Raw genomic sequence first — 22,399 nt, 5'->3', positions numbered from 1 at the left:
TCCGTCCCAAAGGATGCTGACTTGCTAGTACAGAGGCTGTAGGAGAAGCAGTCAAGAAATTTACTTCTGTTTCTACTCCTCTGTGTCTGTACTAAATGTTACAAGCAGCTGGGGTTTTATCGTCCTTGCGCTTGCTGGGTCTGCCTGTAGACACCCAGTAATTCACAGCCCTCCCAGGAAAGCAGGAGTGTTCGTTATGTGCCCGTGCCAGCCTTGAGCCTGTTATCTTGCACTGTAAGTATAAACTCAAGTTATTGTTAGTGTCAAAAGTTACACGAGTTTCTAGGTGGACAGATGACTTACTGTGCTGTCTGCTGAGGTTGTGCAGTAAAGTGCATTGATTCTGGTGAGGGCTTTGGTACTGATTCTCCTAGCACAAGTGAAAGGGGAATGGTATTCTGCCGGCTGAGCGTAAACCCAACGTGTTTTTCCTATGGGAATGCAGACGCCTGCACAGCAAACTTTGACTTACGTGATAGGGTTTTTTTTTTTAGTTACCTTTCACAAACAAACTAGAACTAATCCACAGATGTCTGCTGATCACAGTTTGAAAACTGCTGTTCTTGAGCCATCCTGATGTTGAATTCCTTTGAAAAAGTCTTGCTAACTTTGTCTGCTTCTGTAAATCTGATACACGGTACATACAACACACCCACGTACCTAAGATCAAGCTGCTCTAGGAGTGGGGAAGGAATTACTTTCCCAGCTGGGTTCAGATTTGTCTTTGTATCATCCACTCCTGGTGGTAGCATTGCAGATCACCAGGGTGGAAAGAGATTCACATGCGTAAGCAATGAGGAAAAACTTAATTAAATTGTTGTAACTGGTTTTGCCTGTGCAAGGCAAGCCTGGAGCCCTATCTCAGGGTCTAAACCTTTAAACTTGGCAAAACTCTGTGTGAGAGCATGGCAGAGCGAGCTGTGCGTTTGACAACAATACTCTCTGCGCTTTGACAGCAGTGCTGGGATTTCTCCATGTGTCTCTAATGATCTATTCATCTGGTACATGCTCCTACCACAGCCCTCTCCGTGCCCAGACAGTGAGTCCTTTCATGAAGGAGAAGTGCAGAGTCATATTTCTGAGTGCAAATTGGCCGGGGGATTTATTTGTAGTGTAGGCTCGGCCAAGCTAATTTCTCTCAACAGCTACACTGCGAGTGAGCCACACAGAGCTGGAAGAGGGAAGGTGTGAGCGAATACCGGTGCGTACGTTGCCAGCAGACAGAGGAGCTGAGGGCTGGCCCTTGTCTGATGGAGGGCAGGTTATGCAGAGGGCCAAGAGTTCTTCAGCCAAATGCTGAGCGTCTTCCACTTTGTCTCAGCGTCTTTCATGATTAGATGCTTCCACAGGATGGTGCAACAGAAACAGAACACTTTGCACTGGGCTCGTCGGCCTGCGTGCCCCAGGAGCACTAAGAAGAATCCCAGCCCTCGGGAAGTTGGTGGGATACTTCTTACGGTTGCTGGCATTGCCACTGGGAGACTCTTTGGTCAGACTGCTGTGCTCAGGCAGTCCTGAACCTGGGATGGTGGCTGGGTCCAGGCTTTTTTCCTGCCTGTAGCTTCCCTTTTCTAAGCCTTCACGGGTAAAGCCAGATTGTTGCTTCTGGTGGAATGGATGTGTACCTGTGGGGCGTGTGTATGTCTCAGCTTTTTCTGACTCTGTGCAGGTGTTGATCAAGGGAGCCTTCTCAGGGTTGCAGAAAAGTGTGAGGTCCTCCATTAAGCTGCAGAGGTTTGATACAGAGTGGTGTAACACAACTGCTGTCCAAGAGCCTACAGAGATGGAATTCTGCAAGCTGTTGCTCACTGACTGTGTACCTGAATCCTCAAAGTCTTCCAGACCCGCTGAACTGGAAGATATCTCCTGGCATTTGTGCCACATTTTTCAGAAATCGCCGCACATACGTGAGATGTTTCACTGTTGAGGTTTTCTTTGTGATGTCTCTGTACACCTGAGTATGTAGGCAGGTAGCAACTTGTTGGAGACTAGGTCTGGAGGGCTTGGTGCTGTTCTCCTATTGACAGCCTGCAACGACAGCAGAGGAATTCCTGGTCCCATGGAGAGGTGCAAGGTCTGGATGGAAATCGGCTCTAAATGCAGAGCTGATTTTTGAATGGATACATCAGAGTGGCAATCTTACTGCCTAGTCTACACAGGGGTTTTGTTGAAAAGTAGTGACTTTGCTGTAGAGCAGCCCTTGTTTGTTTAAACCAGGCTAGAGGCTGACCAAGTGACGGGAGGTATGTCCTTGCATTGCAGTTCAGGGGCATGGGAGACTCATCATTGTGTTTGCCTGATGGCTCTTCCATTCATTCTTGCAGGGGTGTGTTCCTTGCCCCCCTGACTATTGGTTTGAAGCTTGCCAGTCCCGTTTCATGTGCTAGTGGGACTCCCAGCGGTTTCATTACATTGAGTCATACCTGTGCTTTCAATAGGAGAAAGTCTGATTTGAAAATGAATGCAGCCCAGGGACTTGGCAATGTGTCTTTATTACTTATGCTCCACCTGCATAGCTGCGCTTGAAGGGAAAGCTTATGCTTTTGGAAAGATAAATGAAAATTGTAAACGACTGCATAGAGTGAATGGCTTTCCTCAAACCTCAGAAGGCCGGTGAGCTGTAACCTGATTGTCACTGGGGGTGAAAGAAAGAAATCCTCTGTGTATTTCAGCGATGTCTGCGTCAGGCTGCGTACAGAGATTGGAAGTTCCAGGGAGTCTCCTACTGGTGTGAAAAATATGAAATGCCATTGATTCTCAGTGACTACTTAACTTTGAGTGTCTCCTGCCCTTCTAAACTTACCTATTTTTCTCTTTCCATAGGCAAAAGCTTTCTGCATAGCCAAGCATCCTTTGTGACTTTACTCGTAGGAAGGATAGTTTATGGCCTCTTCTTACACTTCTTTTGTGCTTCGTCCCTACTTCGAAGCAGACCTCTTCTCCAAATGCTAAATCTGGGTTTCATCTCTAGCACTCGTTGAGTTCTTCCTCTGTCTTGTCCAGGTGTCAGATGCAAATTGTTGTGTTCCTATTTTTTATTTCCTAGAGTCTCAAAGAAAAGCTGCCTGAAAACCTTTGGGAAGAATGTCTTTATTGTTGCGTATCAGCAAAGTTTTCACATGAAAGGGTCAATTATTGCGTAAAACTCACTCTAGTGTCCCATAAAACATCCTGCTGGTTTCCAGATCTCAACTGGTAAAAAACCTGAATTTTCCTCTTCCCTTCAGATTGGCATAATCCTGAGATAAGTATTCCGTTATCCTTTACCTGCTTCAGAGGAAAAGCTGCCTGTCAATCCATGCCAGTGCTACAGTGTGGGCAATGGCTTTGTCTTCATCTTGGCAAAAGAGAGATTTTTGGTTTGCAGTCATAACAGCACGCTTTGGACCCTTATCGTAAACTTGGAAAGGAGATGAGGTTCAGGGAAAGGTGGGGAAGGGAAAGGAAGGTGTAGAGAGATATAAGATTTTCTTTCCTGGCATGTTGTAAAACCTAAGGGGTAATGGGTTTAAACTAAAGAGGGTAGATTGAGATGAGATGTGAGGCAGAAATCCTTCCCTGTGAGGGTGGTGAGGCCCTGGCACAGGTTGCCCAGAGAAGCTGTGGCTGCCCCTGGCTCCCTGGCAGTGTTCAAGGCCAGGTTGGATGGGGCTTTGGGCAACCTGGGCTAGTGGAGGGTGTCCCTGCCCATGGCAGGGGGTGGGACTGGATGGGCTGTGAGGTCCCTTCCAACCCAAACCAGTCGATGATTCTGTGATTCTGAAAATCTCAGTGTTGTATATGTGGAACTGTAAAGAGTAAAAGATTCACCTCTGGATGAAAGCTCTTGCTGGGTGGTGTAGGGGCTGGGAGGGAGGCACTGTGTGCTTACTGGTACTTGTAGGGCAGGGTTATAACTCTTTCTGGGGGAAGGCAAAAAATTGAACAACCTAAATTAAAAAAGTAAGGCACTGAGTGGAATGACTTAGGTCTGCTTTTCCCTCCAGTACGGGGCATCAAGCAGTCCATGATCTGGGTCTTCTTGCTGGAGGCAAGGCAGTCTGTGGGAGCCTTGCACTCATCCTTCTGCAAGCTTGGTACAGAGACTGAGAGCTTTTCAGATGTTTCTATTTTGGGGGACCCTTGGTAATGTGGGATGGGCCCATGTTCAATGTGCCCATTGAAAAATCAGTGGTACTGAGCACCTAAATTTGAGCAGATTCTGCCCTTTAAAACCTATCCATTTTTGGTTACCAGAGCCAAGAATATTTCTCAATACCAGTGTTCCTTCCCAGTGGCTTACACACTTTCATTAATCTTGAACAGCTGTATTAGCTGATGTCTCAATTAGCATCGGTGGGAACAAGCTATCCTTTCAGAAATTACAGAACTGCTGCAATTAATTCCTTGTTTGAGCAAATTGATTTCAGAGGCTAGTTGCAGATCTGATCCTATGTGTATGCAATTTCCTGGGCTTTCCTTGTGGGAGTTGTTCCCTTGAAGCCAAATCTGCTTGGAAATATTCACAAGGCCAGATGCACATTTTTTTTTTGTGTCTTTCTTTTAAAGCTTTTTCTGCAGCGGGGCTGATGTGGTTTAGGCCCAGCCGGCAGCAAGGTACCACACGGCCGCTCGCTCACCCCTCCCCCAGCATGATGGGGAGGAGAAGTGTAACAAAAGGCTTGGGTTGAGATAAGGACAGGGAGAGATCACTAATTATTGTCACGAGCAAAACAAACTGAACTTAGAAAAAGGGATTCATCTAATTTATTACTAAACAGAATAGAGCAATGGGAAAAAAAAAAAAATCAAGTCTTAAAACACCTCCCGCCACCCCTCCCCCCTTCTGGGGCTCAACTTCATTCCTGGCTTCAACCTCCTCCCCCCTCAGCGGCATGGGGGTTGCGGTCAGTGCAGCGCACGTTGTTTCTGCCACTTCTTTGTCCTCGGGGGGAGGACTCCTCTCATCACTCCCCTGCTCCAAAATGGAGTCTCTCCCATGGGCCACAGTCCTTCCCAAACTGCTCCAGCGTGGTCTCTTCCATGGGGTGCAGACCTTTAGGAGAAAACTGTTCCAGCGTGGGTCTCCCACGGGGTCACAAGTCCTGCCACCAAAACCTGCCCTGGCGTGGGCTCCCCTCTCCACAGGTCTACCGGTCTGGCCAGGGACTTGCTTCAGCCTGGGCTTCCAACGGGCCACAGCCTCCCTCGGGTGCCTCCACCTGCTCCAGTGTGGGGTCCTCCATGGGCTGCAGGTGGAATCTCTACACCCCCTCATCCTTCCTCCATGGGCTGCAGGGGGACAGCCTGCTTCACCATGGTCTTCACCACGGGCTGCAGGGGGATCTCTGCTCCGGTGTCTGGAGCACCTCCTGCCCCTCCTTCTGCACTGACCTGGGTGTTACATCCTCACACTTCCCCCTCCAGCTACAAAAAAACTTCCCCCCTTCTTAAATATGTTATCACAGAGGTGCTGATTGGCTTGGCCTTGGCCAGCGGCGGGCCCATCTTGGAGCTGGCTGGCATTGGCTCTGTCAGACACTGTGGAAGCTTCTAGAAGCTCCTCACAGGAGCCACCCCTATAGCCCATGCCCCCAGCAGCTACCAAAACCTTGCCACACAAACCCAACACAGGGGCGAACACAGAACTAAAGCAAGACAGAGAAGGGACTTGGGATTGAAGCAGCAGGAACCTCCTTTGCCCTGCAAGAGAATTCCCCGTACACAGATGCCAGAAAAGGTGTTAAATGTGGAATTTTGACTATTGGCATGAGACAGCCACAAGCAGCCCAAGCCTGATGGCTTTTCTGGGGAGATGTTGATTCCCCTCTTGTGTCCGTGCCCACTGGGCTTGAGCACGTACCTGTCATGGCACAGTACTATCAGAGACAACCTGAGGATCTTGGGGAGCGAGAGGCAAGAAAGTGAGAGATTTCTTGAGGTAGCGTGGCAAGAGCAGAGATCCTGGTGTGTATGAATGTATGTACGCGCTTCCATACATCTGTGAATCATTCTCTCGCTTGGGCTTGGAAGATCGTTGAAGGTTTTAAAATCATTGCTGCTGCCAGCAAAATCCATTATCCACAAGCTGCTGAAGGGTATGGGGAAAGAGTTAGAGATGTATTTGTTGCATTCCTGCGCTGTGAGGTCCTGTTCTTGTACAGCTGCCCAGCCCGGAGAGGGTCGCTGCTCCTGTTACTGGCTCCATGCAGCTCCCTGCTACTGACCTGGGCTCCGACTGCCTCTCTGCTGGGAGCCGATATCTTAAAACCAAGTTAAAATAATTAAAAAACAAAAGAAGGTACTTCCAAAAGTCTGTCCTTAATGAAGGAAAACCCTAGAACAAATGCCAAGTCCCTATGAAGCCAAAAAGTCTTATGTATACATATTAATGAAGTATGTGAGCATAATTGTGCTAAAATAAGTGGTGGCAAGGAAGATTTATATCGTTTCACAGCCTCTGAACAGCATTGTTGTGAGCTAGCTCGGTGGTGTCTCATGGTGGGTTATCCTTTGATCCAAATCTGTGAGATTTGATGTATCGACTCTTGGATTAATAGATGCAAGGTAGGACTGCTAGTCCAGGGAGCAGCACAAATATCTGCAAAGCAATAGAGTATTTCTAGTGAAAAGAAAATGGTTTATTAACTGAGTCCCCTCAGTGCTGGGTGAACAAGAACCATACCTGCTTGTTGGTGGGGGAGTGCTTGAAAAAAATAGTGAGCCCTGCTTGGTTTGCAGCATTTCGGGAAGATCCTGAGCAGGAGACCACGAAGTAGTTGATAGTAACAACTCCACTTGCTCCTCTGTGGTAAAGGACATTTTCACAGCTGAAATGAAAACACTAGAGTTTGGGAAATTGGGCTGTACAGCCCAGCTGGGTGCTGAACAGCTTTTTACTTGTCAAACCATGCTGGAGGCGGTAAAAGCCAGCTGCTTTGAGGTGGGTAGCATGCTGTGGTCCTCGGGGGGACGGTGATCAAGCCATAGCTACAAAAGCTTTGTCTCAGGCCATTGTAACGGTACAGCTGCTTTCTGGTAGTTCTCCGCTGCTTTGGGAGCCTCCCTCTCACTGGGTTCAGAAGTGTTTTGTCTCTGTCTTGTTTTGAATTATTTTTTCTCCTCTCCTTTAGGATCCGTACCTTCTCTTCCAGTCTCTCCCAGCTGCACTGTTTCCTAGTCAAGGTAATTCATCACTGGTTCACAGTGAAAACTGCCAGTTTGGTGGTTTTTATATTTTTGAATTGGTTTTCTAAGTCTGGCAGCATTCAAATAAAAGGGCAGGAAGAAATGACTCGTCTGTTACTTTATTTACCACTTGTTTTGGGAAATCTAAAGGCAAATTTGTATTTGACTCATATTAGGACTCCACTGCTGGATTTTATTTTTTCAGTTATTTTTGGCAGGGCTGAATTCACACCCAGAACAAGCAGAGTCATCAGTCAGGGTAGCCTGTGTGACAATGAGCTCAGACCAGGGAGCTCTTTGAGCTGCCCAAAGTGACTGAAAGCTGAAGTGGGCTTTTGCTGCAGGATCTAAACAATTTGGAGGCCTCCAGCAAGCCTTACAAAGCTAGAAGTACCTTCCTATCTTCCCTAGCTCTGCTGACTCAAAGACCGAGTCATTTGGTGAGAGCACCTTTCTGCCTCCAAGACTTCTCTGGCCTCACTGCCTCCAACGTGTGAGGCCAGCCCAAGTAGTCGGGCACCTTGGTTAGCATGAGTTGTGGAACACGGCATACAGAGAGATGCTCCCTCCATCACTGTTTTGAGATGTAACCTCTCTCTGAACGCTTTCTTGCTGCTCTGTTCTGTGGAAGATGAGCTACTGGTGTGCTTTTGTCACCAGTTTCTATGTTACTGTTGTTAGGAATGATCTACTAAGCCCATGGACTTTGGGCTTCGCTTTAGGGCATGTGGCCAACTTAGGGCTCTTGTCTCAGCAGAACTCGGTATTGGACTACATCCCATAGCAAGCCTTGTGGGTAAACTGAATCCCTGGCTGCAAGTGGTGAAAAGGCAAGACAGCTAAAATGGATATCCTTGGGTTTTCCTGGGATTTGGTTATCTGCCCAACTCGGTCCTGCAGCATGCAGAAGCAGCAGGAACCCTGGCAAGCCTTGGACATCCTTTTCCTGCGAGCCACTCTCAATGCAACCCCAACCATCAGCAGCATCTGGACCGCTGTCATCTGAGATGTGCTTGGCAGGGTGATAAAGGGAGAACCCAACACCCTCCTCAAGCCCTACGGTCTTCAAAATGCTGACAGCAAGGGGAAAGGATCCTCCTTAGAGCTTTACATTTTGAGAGCTAGCTGCTTCCAGTTCTGATTCCGCTTTGCAGTATACACTTCTTGAACGTGAAGTACTTACCGCTGTTCAAAGCCCTTCGTCCCTGTGTGTTTGCCAAAGGGAAGAGCGGGTAAATGTTAAATTCAGTAGGAAAATTACTGCAGGCCCCTGGCCATGGAGTTTCCCACAACTTGTGTTACAACGTGACCCGTACTCTGACTAGCCAGAGGCACACAGTGTTGGTTTTGTCCTGTAGTACTTTTCCGATACAGATGGTGAAGGTGAAAATTTTCTCCTCTGACCCAGTGCCTGAGGTAAATAAACTGTAAATAGCTTGGGGGAGCAGGCTGGGATGTAAAGTAGTAAAAAAGGGTGAATTTTTTTTTTCTTTTTTGGAGAGGAAAAGAGGAGGACGACCATCAAAGCCTAAACTAACTCCCTCTTGCAAACATAGTGTGAGAAGACATTATCAGGCTAAAAATACAAGCAGTCTGTGAAAGGAGTGGTTTTCCTTGTGTGCTGCTACTCACGTTACTTAATTAAAACAGTAGTTGCTTAATGTTGGGCTTACTTTTCCACTGTTTGTGGTAGTTGAGTTTTTTTGGGAGGGGGTACTTGCTGAGCATGGACAATGAGGGCTTGTGTCCATGGTAAGACTACTGGTTAAAGCCAAAGTAAATATTGAAGTGGTTATAGTTATGCCGACATAAGCCCCTATATGAACATTCTCACTCAAACTTTTCTAAAATTTAACTTCTGTTTATTAGAAATGGGTTTAAATCTGAGTGTAAAAAGCTGCCATGTTACTGGAATAGGAGTGTCCGTCTGGAGGTCTGTTCCAGTTTAATTTGTTAAACTTTCTTTTCTGAAAAGAGTGGCAGGAATTTAAATTTTCTTCCTTGTCACTCCACCAGTCTTTCCTGATTGTGTTGCACAGGCTTTAGGTTGTAAATCTCACAGGAGACCTTTTTTCTTTAATTCCATTCTAGACATTATTAATCAGCTCTTGAACGTGAAGTTGCTTCCCTCTTAGTGCAAAGGTGGTCGATATAACCTGTCCCTTTTGAGAGGAACCCACTGTTTAAGTCTTCTCCCCCAATTACTCATTGCTGGCTTTGAGTTGAGAGTTGCCTGCAGGGAATCTCTTGAATTTCAGGTCCCGTACCTGGGAAGGAGGAACCCTTTGCAGCGATGCAGGCTGGGGAGTAGCTCTGCCGAAAAGGCCTTGGGGGTCCTGTGGACCTGTGGTGGACAGCAACCTGACCCTGAGCCAGCAGTGTGAGCCCTGGTAACAAAGGTCAACTGTGTCCTGGGCAGTGTGAGCAGAAGTATAGCCAGGAGATCAAGGGGAGGGGTTGTTCCTCTTTTGCTAGGCACTTGTTTCATCGTACCTGGAATACTGTGTCTGGTTTTGAGCCCTCTTGGGAAAGATGTTAATAAGAGTGACCAAGTCCAGCAGAGACCCATGAAGGTGGCGAGATAGTGACGTTAATGAGATGTTGGAAAACGATGCGTAAGGATTGTGCTCCTTGCCAGGCAGCTCACCTTTCCTCTTCCTGTGGCCTTGCACTTAGCCTGTCTTCTTGTGGCTCTGTCTTCTTGTGGCTCCTGCTTAATCTTGACTGCACAAATGTTTCAAACTGATTCACTAAAAAAAAAACCCCAAAAAACAAAAAAAAAGTGGTTGGAACCTGATACCAGGCCAAGAATAATGCTTATGGAGTCAATCTCAAATAATAGTACTGTGCTCACCAGCCTGCTTTCAAAGATAAGTATAAAAAATAAATCTAGTCACTGCCTTAGTCTGAGGGCCATGTGGACTCCTAAGCTGTGTTCTTGGTGAGCTAAGTGGAGCTGGGTTAAGGTGATCCACTCTCCTCACCCTATCAAGTGCATACTATGGACCAGTAAGGATCAGATGATGTAGTAAATCACTTTACCAGGAGAGTGTGGTGGGTTGACCCTGGCTGGGGGCCAGGTGCCCGCCAGAGCCGCTCTGTCACTGCCCTCCTTCACTAGACAGGGGAGAAAAAGTACAATGAAAAGCTTGTGGGTCGAGATAAGGACAGGGAGAGATCACTCACTAATGATTGTCACGAGCAAACCAGACTGAACTGAGAGAGGGAATTCATCTAACTTATTACTAAGCAAAACAGAGTAGAGGAATGAGAAATAAAATCAACTCTTAAAACACCTCCCCCCACCCCTCCCATCTTCCCGGGCTCAACTTCACTCCCGGCTTCAACCTCCACCCCCCTCAGCGGCACAGGGGGACGGGGAATGGGGGTTACGGTCAGTTCATCACACGATGTTTCTGCCGCTTCTTCCCCCTCAGGGGGAGGGCTCCTCTCATCGTTCCCCTGCTCCAGCATGGAGTCCCTCTCACGGGAGACAGTCCTTCACCACCTTCCCCAACGTGAGTCTCTTCCACGGGGTGCAGTCCTTCACGAACTGCTCCAGTGTGGGTCTCTCCCATGGGGTGCAGACCTTCAGGAGCAAACTGTTCCAGTGTGGGTCCCCCATGGGGTCACAAGTCCTGCCAGCAAACCTGCTCTGGTGTGGGCTCCTCTCTCCACGGGTCCATAGGTCCTGCCAGGAGCTTGCTCCAGCGCGGGCTTCCCACGGGGCCACAGCCTCCTTCAGGTGCCTCCACCTGCTCCGGCGTGGGGTCCTCCACGGGCTGCAGGTGGAATCTCTACACCCCCTCATCCTCCCTCCATGGGCTGCAGGGGGACAGCCTGCTTCACCATGGTCTTCACCACGGGCTGCAGGGGAATCTTGCTCCGGCACCTGGAGCACCTCCTGCCCCTCCTTCTGCACTGCCCTTGGTGTCTGCAGAGTTTCTTACATCTTCTCACTCCTCTCTCTGGCTGCAAAAGCTCTCCCTAGCTTGGTTTTTTTTCCCCTTCTTAAATATGGTATCCCAGAGGCGCTGATTGGCTTGGCCTTGGCCAGCGGCGGGTCCGTCTTGGAGCCGGCTGGCATTGGCTCTATCAGACACCGGGGGAAGCTTCTAGCAGCTTCTCACAGAAGCCACCCCTGTAGCCCCCCTGCTACCAAAACCTTGCCACGCAAACCCAACACAGAGGGGCAAGTGAGGAGGGATGATAACTTCTCTTATGTGGCATGATCTCACCATCAAACTTACTTGCAGGACATGCAGAGAAGACCTGTTGGCCTGTGCTGCCTCTCCACTAGCACTGTTGTAGGAGGAGTTGGGGCAGACTGAAATTGCTTTTCTGCAGGTGTTGGAGGTATTGCTTTACCTCACCTGCTGTAAGCCTTTTCCAAGAGGAGCCAGCACAGGACACTGCCAGCACAGCATCTTCCATGTGATGCTTTCTTACCCTCAGTTTATCACATGAACGGTCTCATCCCATGGCCTTGTCTCCTGACTGTCATCACCCATGGAAAGGACAGTCAGTTTTTCAGAGGTGGGGAGATGTGCACCATGAGCAGCAAACCACCGGTGGTGGTGGTGAGATCTGCAGCAGAGATGGCCATAGCATCTTGAAAATGGATTAAGAATGAACAGGGTCGAACTGGTCCATCCACCTGAATTAGAGCACTGAAATTTTAACTTGACTTTTTGAAGTCCTATGAACTGTTACAGAAGTGCTTGTACCGGGGAATATCCTGGTGTGCCTTTTATGGCTCGAGGTGCTCTTGTTGCCAGTGGGAAGTCCTGGTCATATTTTTATTTGCCTGTTTTTCTTGTGCAGGGGTTGTCATTGGGAAAGAAAAAGTGTGTCCCTGTTTTTTCCATACAGTGGTATTGCAAACACCATAGCTGCTACTTTTTCTGGGGGGATAGGTACACTGGTTCAGATACTCCAATATGAGTAAGTGCTAATTGTTAGTGATAATTGCTTTTGGGAATGGCTTGGGTTGTTTGGGGTTGTTTTTTTGGTTGGATTGTTGGTTTTGTTGTTTTGGGTTTTTTTGAGGCTCAAAGCTGGAAAAACAAAGGTTTGCCAAATTGCTAGTCATAGGGCATGTTTCATCTAGGGCGTGACAAACTTTATTGCTGTTGAGAACTTCTGGGCTTAAAAATGCTGCTGGGTGGATAGTCCTGGAGACTTCAGTCCTTTATTTGTGCCAGAGCTTTGTCTCATCAATGTCTTCGTAAAGGTCTACTGGGATGTGAATTTACCTTCTACATAACACCACCTTAACAGCCTTGGCAGTAAAATACTATTTTTCTTCTAGCAGTGTCCTTGTGGGTAGATCTCATGTGTGCGTCTCACTTCTGTCTGGAGGTTGTTAGCTGTTGGGGTCTTCTGGGATGAATTTTGTCAAGGGCATGCTGCCCTACCAGGAGCAGGATGGAGAGCCCTGGGTGTGAGGGGTCTGACTGGCTGTTGGGAAGCTCTTTCCCTAGGCAGCCCTTAGCGCAGGGCAAGATCAGGTAGTGGCGGTCTTGGTATGCTGTGCACTTCTCTTGGGATGGTGATGTGTCCATGCGGTAAAACTTGCGTGGTCTGACCTTACAAGAGCTGGAGACAAAGAGATGACAGAAGGAACATCCTTCAGCCCCCTTGTCTTGCCTGGGGAAGCAAAGATGGGCTAGCTGTTGAGGGCAGCTAGCGTTTGAGGGTAGAGCTGCAGTAACTTTTGTCAAGCACCTCTTTAAACTTTAAGGTTTCTTCTGCTAGTCAAAGTTTTGGGCTTCATAAAGCAGCTCTGAGTGATTGGGGAAACAGCTTTCTCTCATGTTAATAACTTTCTCTGAGCTTGAATGACTCTAGATTTTTACTTTTTTTTTGTCAAGGAAGCTACATTTAATTTGTGAACTTTGGGTTTCCATTGCACATCCCTGCAAACAGCTCCCTTATCAATATGTTTGGGCTCTGTGGGGGTTGGGTGCTTACTTTAAGGGTTTGCAGGATCCTTAAGACTAGCCTGGACCTGGCAAAGAGTATGGTGTAAGATGGACTCTGATGTTCTTCAGGATGGCCACCATCAACTACGCTTGGTTTGCATGATGCCGGATTGCAGCGTGGTCCCACTGTATGGCAGGACCTTCTTGGTTCCACTGCAGCTCCAGTGATGACCGTGAGCAAAAAAAATCCATTTTCACTGTTCTCTGGTATTTTAGGAATTTTGGAGCTGTTGCTCACTGCCTGTGCAGCTGGAGCGTGGGAGGAAAGCAGAACAAGAGTGGTGAAATGCACAGCAGCTGTGGGGGACCCAAGCAAGTGTGCTAAAACAGAGGCTTGAGTGGACGAGCTGCAATCCATAATATACTTGGAGCAAGTTTGACTTAGTCTGTGCTACCAAGTCAGCACTAGAGCTCATTTAGTGCAGTTAAACATCCTTGCAAACTAGATCCACAGTGCAGTCTGACCCAGGGTCTTGGTCAAAAGCAAACCCTGAAGTTATGACTAAACCGAGCCTTGCTCTGTCGTAGGAGAGGAGTTAGTAGCAGAGACCAGCCTCCATTCACTTGTTGAACTTTCATTATTTATTGTTTTAATAGACAGGAATATATATACAACAAACAAGCTTCCTGTCCTTAAGTGATTGTGTTCTTCTGATTATAAATAAACTTAACATCTGAATTCTCGATTCTTTTTTAATTTAAACCAGGCTAAACCCTGTGGGAATGATACCTTCTGGTTGCATGAACTTGGAAGGGTTCATGCCCTCATTCTCATCTGGAGGATCATACAATGACTTGGGGTGGAAGTATTTTCCTGGAGTAGCTTGGAGTAGCTCTAGGGGTTTGGGATGTGCCACCTTTCTCCCTTCCCTGTGCGCTCCCCTAACAGCAGGTATCTGGCTTTAAGTAGGGTGGAGGATGCTGTGGGAAGTGCCTTTGGGTCTCTGGAGCTGGAGGACAACATACGTAACTTATGGCAGTTGATGGGGGCTCAGCATGACCTTCCAGTGTGCTCCCCTTAGGGATGTGTTTCACACTATCTTTGCTATTTTGGGAGCATTTATACTCCCAGAGGACTACAAATGGATTGTAAATTCTCCATGGACCTTTCCCAGCTGTGGCTGCACAAGCTGTGTCCTGCCACGGGGCTGTGCTTTTCTACCTTCTAGCCAGGAAAAATGAGCAGCCCTTTCACGTAAGGGAATTTGCTGCGGGATCTGCCATGACCACGTGAGCGACCAGGTGTTGGACGTGCAAAGTCTGGTCCCAGTGTGCTGGAAAGGAGCAGCTGGGATGCGACCTGGCTCACTTGCCCTGTAACCCGAAGGCTTGAGGATCCCAGGTGGAGATGAGCTGGTGGTTCCTTTGGGATCATCTCCACATGATTACTGTCAGAGACATGGATCTGTGTGTCCCGTTCCAGTTTGTGCAGCTACACTGCTCAGCACGAAGGAGAAAAAAAAACAAAACCATTTGTCAGATGCTGCTTTTGGGGAGGATGGCAGAGACCATAGAGGAAGCAGGCGGGTTTCTCCTGCCCCGTGGTTTGAGACTGAGTGCTGTTACAGTGTTTTAACGGAACGTGGCATCTGCACACAGCTCTTCCGTGTCTTTTCACAAACTTGTAACCTCTGTGTTGGGAAATAAGAAGGAAGCAAGCTGCTTCTCTCTGAGCCGCAGCTTACTTGCTGGCTGTAGCGGGGGGGGGGTGGGGGGCGCGGAGGTCTGATGCTGATCCTGGTGTGTGTCGAGCATCCCTGCCTTCCCCTGCTGCCTCCATGCCCAGCTTGGCCGTACGCAGGGCAGCTGGGAGGGGCTGTGGTAATTGCAAGTTTCAAACTGGAGGCTTTCTAGGGCTTGGCTACGATTATCCATGCTGTAGAGCAGCGAGTGAGGGGTTCCTTCCCTCCGCTAGCAGCATGTAGTGGGGGCTCCTCTCGGTGCAGAGCCTCCGATCCTGGCACCAGTGATTCCTGAGCCATAGGGCGATGCAGTGGGGTACGCGTGCTCGCGGCTGGGCTGTGCACCTTAAATGTTGGGCTTGCAGGATGGTATAGCAAGCAGAGCAAAATCCTGGTGCTTCTAGAGATAGGACCTTTGTGGCTAGCTTACCTTGGGCCATTCATCGGGTGAGGTGGCCAGTCCTGTCTTTTCCAGAGGATGTACTGAACAGATTTGAAGGGGTGTGATTGTGAGAGTCAGCAAGGAGAATTCAGCACACGGACATTAAGAACGGAGAGTTCAGTCCTGTATCCACTTGATAAAGCTACTGTGATTCTGGTGAGGCAGGAGACCAGCAGTGTGCAAGCTTGCCTGCAGTTAGGGGGTGCTCTGTGGGGAAGTGGGGCTCTGCTCTGTGCCTTAGGAAAAGGACTTGTACATCTCTGGAGCTGCCCTGAGTTCTGCTAGGAGCTGGATGTGCCTGTAAGAAATAGGTTCTGCCCCTGACTCATCTGCCAGCTGGGAAAAGGCAGAGGACCTAAATCTTGCTTCTGCTCTCATTTTCCCAGGGTGGCCACTGACCACAATGTTGATAACACCACAGCAATCCTTAGAGAGTGGCTGAAGAACGTGCAGAACCTCTACCACGATGTGGAGTGGAGGCCGATGGAAGACCCACCGTGAGTACTGCAGTGAGGGGCTGACTGAAGCTGTTTGGGGTATATGTCAAATTTTCTAGGTTTTTGGTTTTCTGTTTTCAATCCAGGAGATGTACAAAATGTTCAAGCATTAAAATATGTTGGGTTTTTTTAGGGGGGGTCTTTCCCATAACAAGGTCTCTGACTTCAGTGAAACAACTCATGCAGAACTTTGGGGAAGAAAGCATTTTCCGTTCAGTTACTTAGCATCTGCAGCTGCTCTCTTTGCATGGTAAACAAATAGCATCAGGGAATAAAAACTGTCATTCGTTATTTGCAAGGAAGCAGAGAAATCATAGCCCATTCCCACAGTTCTGTCCAAGACATCAAATGTTCAGTAAGTTCTGGGCCAGAGAACTATGTTTAATTCAGTATATTATGCCTTTGCATGACCTGCGGGATCCTTGCTTTGAAATACAACGTTAGGTGTGTTGGGGTTTTATTGCTTTGTTTATTTATTTATTTTTAAGATCAGCTGTTCCTTTTGTTCCTGTCTTGTTCTGTTTTCTATTTTTTCCATCAGGGAAAATTTACATCAGTTTCCCCTTTCTTTAGGCTTGCTTTTAGTTTCAGGGTCCTCAGTGCTGTGGTGAGGCATTTGTGGTACAAACTCACTGAGAATGCTTGTTTTATTGTCTTTTTTTAAATCCTTTCATTGGAGTTGTTTTCTTAATCCTGTCAAGCTTGGCTTTTTTAAGTTCTGTAAAAAGTTTTTTGAAATTCTTACCTCCTTCACTGGCACCGTTTCAAAGTCCTGAATTTTTATTCCACATAGGGATCTGTCCCTAAACTTCCTTCCATCTTTGTTATGAAGTATTTGCTTTTGGACCTAATCCTGAAGAGAGAGACATGCGGGTAACTTTACTCACATGATTGGGCTCGTGGAGTTGGGTGTTTGTAGATTTAAGAGCTGTTATCTGGACGTGTTAACAGTTCCTAATAATGCCCAGACCCTGAGGGAATCCAGATTGCCTTCATCTTCACATCCTCAGCTCTGTTGATTCTACTGGCCTTAAGGAAGCTGTATTTATAGTCTTAAATGTAAAGCCTAGCAGAGGAGAGATGACTTTCTACCAGAGGGTCAGATGAGGTAAATCAGCTTCAGTTCCCTTCGGTGGGGTAGCCCGTGCTTACATCAGGTGAGGGCCTGCCTGCTGTGAAGAAACTCCTGGGTTTGATAGTGCTATTTTGCTCGTGGTCGCTTGGTTGGCAGGAAATGCTGCAGCTCTGCTTGTTCTCCAGTGCCCTGTGTACACATGCCAGCACGAAGCTTGGAATCGTTCTCCCTCAAAACCTCTCCTGGGTTGCCTGAGGTGACTCTAACACTGTTTTTCTTTTGGAAAGAAGGCAGCAAGGGAGCTCTTCTTCGGGTTTGTTTGTTGTTGGGTTTTTTTACTACTGTAATAGTGCCCAGACATGGATTGCAGTCACTTTTTTTTTTTTTTTCTTTGCTAGGTCTTATCCAGAAGAAATTGGGCCAAAACATTGGCCAAGCTCCCGATTCACTCATGTGATGAAACTCCGACAGGCTGCCCTGCGTGCTGCACGGGAGAAGTGGTCAGACTACATCCTGGTAAATACAAGGTTTGATTTATCATCTGTCCTCAGGCAAAAGCTTTTCAGGTAGTCACTTTGATACTTAGGGCTGTCAAAAGGTTTCCTCTCTATCTAAAGCCAAAACTCTGCAGTGAGATGCTGCGTGTTGTTTCTTGGTCTGATGAGCAAGAGACTTTGCAGCTAGGGAAGTAAGTCCCTGGGTAAGCACAAGGCTTTCTCCACAGGCTTCAGCATTGAAGATAGTCCTGGTGGTGGGTAGGTACGTGCAAGGGTCCTCCAGATTGAAACCCTACTTTTATCGATGAAATCTTAAGGGAAATAGCTCTGCAGAACAGTTGTGGAACAGTTGTGGCTTCAGTCACTACAGCCGCGGTTAATGGCGGTGTTCCCAGCCTCTGAATAAGGTGAGAGTGTGAGGCCAGTTGTTCTCGATCCTCTTCACAGAATAAACCTGCTCTGAAATTTCAGCAATGTTATTGTCCCTTGCAGCTCCCTTACCCCTGTGCTGGAGTAACGTTATGTGGAGTCAGAGGGACGCTCGGGTTCTTTTCCCATCTCGTAGCTTTGTCGTAGCGCAGCCACCCCTGGCTTTACCTGTAACAGTGATGTGCCCTGCAGTATCAAACCCACCAGCTCAATGCTTTTGGGGTTTTTTTTATGCCAGCCTCATGCCTCTGGCTGCCTTGTTCCTGAGAAAGTGTCAGGGGAAGCATGTCGTTTCATCTAATAACAAATTTCTTTCTCTGTTTGCCTCTTCCTTCTCTAGTTTATTGATGCAGATAACTTACTGACCAACCCACAAACCCTGAACCTGATGATAGCAGAAAACAAGACATTGGTGGCACCGATGCTCGAGTCCCGCTCTCTCTACTCTAACTTCTGGTGTGGCATCACCCCCCAGGCAAGTGACCTCATGAACGGTGCTGGGTGACCGTGCAAGCTATTGTTTCAAAGGCCTCCTGCCGTGTGTCTGTGAAGCTGTGGGCATTGTTTCCGGCCTACGGGCTTTCCCGTCTGCTTTTGTAGTGTCTTCCTCCTGAAAGGAAGCTGCTGTAGCTCTGAGGTGTGCAGAGATAATGTTGGCATGTAGTGAGGATAGTGGTATGCAGCCATCTTGGCTTGTGCCTCTCTCAGTGGTGGCATCCCAAATCTTGGGTGTGTATCTTTGGGAAAGGTCCGTATGTTTATAGGGAATCTGGGAATAAGGGTAGAGAGGACATTGCAGTCTATAACTGTGTTTCAGGCTTTGCTCTCTAACTGAGCTGTAGGTGTGAGCAAAGCGATACAGGTTCTGTGTTGGATGTGCAGGCACATAACTGAACCTTGCTTCCTCATCTGAGATTCCTCACTTTGTGAACAAAGCTGAATCTGGACGAAGCAGAGCTTGTTTACCCAAAAGTCCCAGGAAGTGATACAGTCCCACCAACTGTGTAAAAAATACACACCACTACTTATTCAAGTTTGTGTAATGGCCTTAAAATTCTTGGTACATCATTTTAGACTAGCTTTCTTGTATAGTGATGCTAATCTGAGAGGAATTTGCTTTTCTTTCTACAGCTCTCCGTTGTGTATAGGTTATTTTGCTCACATATGAACAAGATTTATGTAGTGGGGCAACACCCTTTGCCTTGTAGGGAGCGTGTGTGCGGAAGTATGTAAAGGGTACTGCTGTAATGGACAGAAATGCGAAGCCTAGAAATTAGAGTTTCACGTTACCTTTTCAAGTCACATATACTGTGGAAAGTATCAGACACAAAAATGTGTAGTAGAAATAGCATTATTTTTAGAGCCAGAACGAGGTTGAGCTGTCACTTTACAAGTTGGTCCACGTCGCTGTGTTGTGTTGACCCTGGCTGGTAGGTAACCCTCCACAAAGTCGCTTGCTTCCTCCTGCCCAGCAGGATGAGGGGGAGAATTGGAAGGGCAAAAGCAGTAGGGAAAAAAAACCAAAACAAAACCAAACCCAAAAGTAACCCTCATGGGTTGAGATAAAGACAGTTTAATAAGTGAAGGCAAAAAAACCCAACAAACAAACAAGTGATGCAAAACCAGTCACCACCAGCAGACGGATGCCCAGCCATTCCCTGAGCACCAGCTGCTTTGGAAAAACTCCCCCCCACCCCCCGCAGGGTTATTGCTGAGCATGATGTTATACGGTGTGGAATGTCCCTTTGTCCCCTCCCAGCCTCTTGCCCACCCCCAGCCTGCTCGCTGGGGGGGGCACAGTGGGAAACAGAGAAGACCCTGATGCTGTGCAAGCACCGTTCAGCAGCGGGTAAAACATCGGCGTGTTCTCAACACTGTTTTGATCACCAGTCTAAAGACAGCACCGTATGGGCTGCTATGAAGAAAATTAACTGCATCCCAGCCAAACCCAGTGCAAGCACCTTGTCCATAAAAGGATTTCAGTAAGAGAATCAAATATATAGAAGAGCAAATCTATTGTCACAGGATTTTTTTGCCTTTTTTTCCACTCTTTTCCTTTGAAGTGTTCTTGACTAAGCTCTAGATGGGCTTTTCAAGACATTCCAGCTGAAATGGGGACTGTAGTTGATGCTTTTTTTCTCCCAGGTAAGACTTAATAAGGAGATCAGCTTTTTGACCTGTTCTCCAGCCTGCTGCCGGCATGTGTTTAGTCATCCTTTGAGGAGGCAGGATCCTAACCTGCATATCTCCTAGAATGGGAAGAGGTTTCCTGTTCTCTTGAAAATTTTCCCTTTTTGCCCATGTTTGCCCTGGAAAGCCTCAGGATTTCCTTTTTACTTCCATACTTGAATTTTGTGTTTCCTTCTTCGTAAAGACCAGCTTGTCCTGCATAGAAAAACATGTTTAAGCCTGAGCTACACATACATCTTTGAGCTTCCTGGGGCATCTGAATAGGAGCACTTTAGAGATTCCCCACAGTCCTGCCCTTCCCTACCCTCTTACGTTATTCCAGAGAGCTAACCAGATCCTACTTGTTGTCACTGTTGCTACAGTGAAACAAAAAGCAAACTCCATTCCTCTTTTCTTCTCTTTACCTGGTGTAAAACATCATTCTTCCTTCCCAGTGTTACCAAGGGCACGAGTAGGTACCACAGGCAGGGGGAAACACCAACTGTGCTGGGTGGGACCAAAGGTCCATCTGATAGCAGCAGTTCCTAGCAGATGCCTAGGGAATCATAAAAGAACATGGCAAACAAGTAAGTGAATGATACTTCCACCAAATATTTTTCTATCATCTGGCAATTTCCTTCTCTAGGATTTCTTAAGGAAGGTCTTTGTCTTTAAAGCTCTCAGTGATTTTTTTGTTTGTTTGTTTGTTTTACAGAAATTGCTATCTGAATCTTTTTTTTTTGCCCCCACACCATCTTATGGCAAGGAGTTCCACAGTTCAGACCATCTAATTGAGTAAAAATAGCAGGAAAAGGTCCTGAACTTCCAAATTCTTGGGAAGTAAACATATAGATAAGAAAAAGGGTGTGTGGGGGTGTATTTACTTGTTTCAGTTTTTGTTTTAAATTGGAGATACAAACTTGATAGTGAAGGCATTGTCCTTTAAGTTTTTAAGGTTAAGTCCTGAGACAGCCAGGTTTTCCACTGATGTAAATCAGCATTGCTCCACAGCCTGAAGTGGATCTCTGCCTGTGTGCACCAGCCTCAGCCCTGGCCCCTACTCCTACCTCTCCAGTAGTAAATTTCCATCATTACCAGCATTAGCTGAGAAAAGGAGAGGCAAAAACCTAGCAGCAAATGCAGAATTTGGTGAAGGAAAAAAAAAAAAGCTGCTTAAACGAACAGGAAAATTCCCACTTTATATTTTTTTTTCCTTGTAGTTGCTGCTTCTTGTTTCTGTGCTCACAGTCCCACAGCTTCATACTCTCAGCCTTGTTCTCCCTGGGGACTTGGGGAGGGAGTAACAGCTGGAGCACGCCCCGAAACACAGCCTCCAGCACCGAGCAACAGCGCGCCAAACCCAGCTCCAGACAGCTTGACATTTTGTTGTCGAGAAGCTAACCTTAGGAGAACATGGCAACGGTGCTGACGAGTTGGAGTCTTTCTTGACTACACATGATTTATGAGCAGTGAAAAGCCCCAAAACTCCACAGTGAGTGACTGGAAGAGGACAGATTAGTTTCCAGCGTCTTTTACCTGTGGGCATTCTCGGATGTCTGTTAAAGGTTGAACATCTTAACCCTTCCTTCAGTGGGAACGCTAGTAAGGTCTCTACCCACTCACTCCTTTTCATGAAAATCAGATGGGCTGTGTTTGAGATACCTTCTGACCATACTGTGAGGACTAGATACCTGAAGGGCAGAAGGGAGGGTCAACACATATGGACAAACGCACCACACCACGCTTCTATACAAAACCAGGGTAAAGTGGTTTTGCAGTGATTTGCTCAGCTGCTGCTAGGATGCTCATGGAAAAAATAACGTAAAAGTAACTCTTATTTTAGTGACTCATCGTTTCTGTAAAGACCAGAATCTGCTCTGGATTCAGCTGTCAGTCGTGTCCGGATGTTTAATTAGTGCATTAGGATTTTCTTTCTGGAGGAATTCAGTGTATTTATTTCCAAATCTGATAGCTTTAGCCATTCACCTGCAAAACCAGCTGTGAGCTGCTGTGGTGGGTTGACCCTGGCTGGGGGCCAGGTGCCCATCGGAGCTGCTCTGTCACTGCCCTCCTTCACTAGACAGGGGAGAAAAAGTACAATGAAAAGCTTGTGGGTCGAGATAAGGACAGGGAGAGATCACTCACTAATGATTGTCACGAGCAAACCAGACTGAACTGAGAGAGGGAATTCATCTAACTTATTACTAAGCAAAACAGAGTAGAGGAATGAGAAATAAAATCAACTCTTAAAACACCTCCCCCCACCCCTCCCATCTTCCCGGGCTCAACTTCACTCCCGGCTTCAACCTCCGCCCCCCCTCAGCGGCACAGGGGGACGGGGAATGGGGGTTACGGTCAGTTCCTCACACGGTGTTTCTGCCGCTTCTTCCTCCTCAGGGGGAGGGGAGGGCTCCTCTCATCGTTCCCCTGCTCCAGCATGGAGTCCCTCTCACGGGA

General features: G+C 47.4%; 1 protein-coding gene across 1 annotated transcript in view; it reads left to right on the top strand.

The window, feature by feature from the left end:
• Nucleotides 1-22,399, top strand: part of COLGALT2 (collagen beta(1-O)galactosyltransferase 2) — a 57,214-nt gene that overhangs the window by 20,675 nt on the left and 14,140 nt on the right. The window contains exons 2-4 of the mRNA XM_075760553.1: nucleotides 15,662-15,772; nucleotides 17,246-17,363; nucleotides 18,114-18,248. Coding sequence (XP_075616668.1) covers nucleotides 15,662-15,772; nucleotides 17,246-17,363; nucleotides 18,114-18,248 — 364 coding nt within the window. The remainder of the gene's footprint in view (nucleotides 1-15,661; nucleotides 15,773-17,245; nucleotides 17,364-18,113; nucleotides 18,249-22,399) is intronic.

The sequence above is a fragment of the Balearica regulorum genome, chromosome 8, assembly GCF_011004875.1.
Source record: "Balearica regulorum gibbericeps isolate bBalReg1 chromosome 8, bBalReg1.pri, whole genome shotgun sequence".
Lineage (NCBI taxonomy): Eukaryota > Metazoa > Chordata > Aves > Gruiformes > Gruidae > Balearica > Balearica regulorum.
Note: the sequence above shows the minus strand (reverse complement) of the source record. Positions and strands in the feature narration are given on the sequence as shown.